Here is a 3,280-nt window from a genome sequence, read left to right as displayed (position 1 = left end):
AATGCTGTAATTGCTGCTCCTACACCAATGTAAGGATCTTCTGGGTGTTCTCCACCAATGAATCCTAAGATTAGTAAGTTAACTACAAATAGCCAGAATGCAATTCTCATAAATGGTCTGAATTGAGCACCTCTTACTCTAGATGTATCTAGAATAGGCATTGCCAGTAAGATTAATAATGATCCAAACATTGCTAGTACTCCTAATAATTTGTTAGGAATAGATCTTAGAATAGCATAGAACGGTAACAGGTACCACTCAGGTACAATTGATGCCGGTGTACTCATTGGATTAGCTGGAATATAGTTATCTGGGTGTCCTAATTTGTTAGGAGCATAGAATACAAATAGAGAGAATACAAGGAAGAATAAGAAAATAGTTACTAAATCTTTGAATGTAAAGTATGGATGCATTGGTAATCTATCACTATTAGCACTTACTCCTGTAGGGTTAGATGAACCATGAGTATGTAATGCCATCATATGCATAATAGCTAATGCTGCTAATACAAATGGTAATAAGTAGTGAAGACTGAAGAATCTGTTTAGAGTAGCATTGTTAACACTGAAACCTCCCCAAACAAACTCTACTAGTGGGCTACCAATCCAAGGAATGGCACTTAACAAATTAGTAATAACTGTAGCACCCCATAGTGACATCTGACCATAAGGCAATACATACCCTAGGAAAGCAGTTGCCATCATAAGAATGAAAATAATTACACCAATACTCCATGTAAGTGTTCTAGGAGCTCTGTAAGATCCATAATATAATCCTCTACCAATGTGTAAGTATACGAAAATGAAGAAGAATGATGCACCATTAGCATGCATATATCTTAATAACCAACCGTAGTTAACGTCTCTCATAATATGCTCTACACTAATAAAGGCTAAATCTACATTAGGTGTGTAATGCATTGCAAGAATGATACCAGTTACCAATTGTAAACCTAAACATGTAGCTAATAATGACCCAAAGTTCCACATATAACTAATATTTGCTGGTTGTGGTGAATCAACAACGTAACTATTCACTAAACTTAATAATGGATGTGATTTTAGTAAACGCATAAATAAAATAAAAATTTGCTAATAATATAAAAATACTCTTTTGATAAATGTTATATTATTATTGTATAGCTGATTCATAACCAATGTGGTGATGATTAGTTAAGTGATATAATACTAATCTAACAGCTCCAACAATGATAAATAAGTTTCCTACAATAACATGAATAGCATGTAATCCTGTTGCTGCATAGAATGTTGATCCATATACTGAATCAGACATAGAGAATGGAGCAGTGCTGTATTCAATGTATTGACAATATGTGAATAGAAGTGCTAATACTACTGTTAGAATATTACCAATGATAGCACCTTTTCTATCTCCTTGGATTAATGAATGATGAGCCCATGTAACTGTAGCACCACTAGATAGAAGTAATACTGTATTTAATAATGGTAATGCGTATGGATCTAAAGCTTCGATTCCTTGAGGTGGCCATACTGCTCCCAATTCAACAGTTGGAGATAATGCACTATGGAAATAAGCCCAGAATACACTAACGAATACGAATACTTCTGATGTAATGAATAATGCTGTTCCTAGTGTTAAACCATGTTGAACTGCAACTGTGTGATCTCCTAATAAAGTTCCTTCTGTAACAACATCTCTGAACCATAGAATCATAACAGCTGTTGTTAAGAATAATCCTAATGTTAACATATAACCTGAATTAGGGAATGAATGGAAATATAATACTGCTGAAATAGCAAATGTTAATAATGCAAATGATGTTAGTAGTGGCCAAGGACTAGGATCTACTAAATGATAAGGGAATGGTTGAAATTGGTGTCTTTTAATAGCGTTCATTTCAAAAATTATAATAATAATTATGCAAACATAGAATTAATTTAATTAATCCTATAACCTAAAATTTCCAGTAACACAATATTTAATGATTACTGAATGCAGAATACTCATCTACAATAAGTGAATAGAAGAATTGAACTTCAAAAAATTAATAAATTTATTAATATCCATTTTCACTATATTTTATAGTATATTTATTATATTTGATAGGGGTATTAAAATTTAATGGTTGTTATTATTGGTATTATAGTTTTGTGATAAATACTCTACTTACTTGTAATTGTACGAAGAAAGGTAGAATGTATTTAGAAAATACGTAAACAACAGCAAATAATGCTAATAAAGCAAATACGTATTGGTTTACAAAGTAAAATGGTAGTAGTTGAGGCATTTTTACTCAAATAGATCACTCTGGTAATCAGAGGTTATAATATTCATAAATATTACAATAAAATAAATAAATAATTAAGGGGTATTAATAAGATATAATGAGTTATGATTGTACTGGTAGATTATCAAATGCATGGAATGGTGTTGGTGATGATACTGACCATTCTAATGATGGTGCTACAGTTACATCGTGTCCAATTCCAGCATAACCTAATGGAGTAGATTGGAAGAAAGCAGGCATTGCCCATGGGTTAGCAGATACTTCTTCTCCGTTTGCAAAGATATCGTAGATGATATATAAGAATAGTGCTGTAGCTACTACAGATACTAATGATCCAAATGATGAAATTGCATTGAAACCTGCAAAGGCATCAGGATAATCTACAATTCTACGAGGCATTCCTTGTAATCCTAAGAAATGTTGTGGGAAGAAAGTAAGATTAACACCAATGAATAATGTCCAGAAGTGAATTCTACCTAGTTGTTCGTTAAATGTTTGTCCGATTAATTTAGGAGTCCAATAATAGAATCCAGCAAATAAACCAAATACAGCTCCCATTGATAATACATAATGGAAGTGGGCTACTACATAATATGTATCGTGTAGTGCTACATCCATAGAAGCATTAGCTAGAACTACTCCTGTTAATCCTCCAATAGTGAATAATAACAAGAATCCTAATGTGAATAACATAGGTGTTGTAAATCTAATAGATCCACCATATAATGTAGCTAACCATGAGAAGATTTTAATTCCTGTTGGTACAGCAATAACCATTGTAGCAGCTGTAAAGTATGCTCTAGTATCTACATCTAAACCAACACTATACATGTGGTGACTCCAAACAATGAATCCTAAGATTCCAATACTGAACATAGCATAAACCATTCCAAGATAACCAAAAATAGGTTTTCCACTAAATGTTGAAATTACATGACTTACAATACCAAAGGCTGGTAAAATCATAATGTATACCTCAGGATGTCCGAAGAACCAGAACAAGTGTTGATA

The 3,280-nt window shown here is 32.6% G+C and overlaps 1 protein-coding gene across 1 annotated transcript; it reads right to left on the bottom strand.

Moving 5' to 3' along the window:
• Positions 1 to 1,131: 1,131 nt before the first annotated feature.
• On the bottom strand, positions 1,132 to 1,878 carry LOC108253983 (cytochrome c oxidase subunit 3-like). The gene has a single exon (XM_017448868.2). The coding sequence runs from the start codon at positions 1,876 to 1,878 to the stop codon at positions 1,132 to 1,134; it is 747 nt and encodes a 248-aa protein (XP_017304357.2).
• Between the last annotated feature and the right edge of the window lie 1,402 nt (positions 1,879 to 3,280).

This window comes from Diaphorina citri, unplaced genomic scaffold (genome assembly GCF_000475195.1).
Source record: "Diaphorina citri unplaced genomic scaffold, Diaci psyllid genome assembly version 1.1 scaffold5676, whole genome shotgun sequence".
NCBI classification, from domain to species: domain Eukaryota; kingdom Metazoa; phylum Arthropoda; class Insecta; order Hemiptera; family Psyllidae; genus Diaphorina; species Diaphorina citri.
Note: the sequence above shows the minus strand (reverse complement) of the source record. Positions and strands in the feature narration are given on the sequence as shown.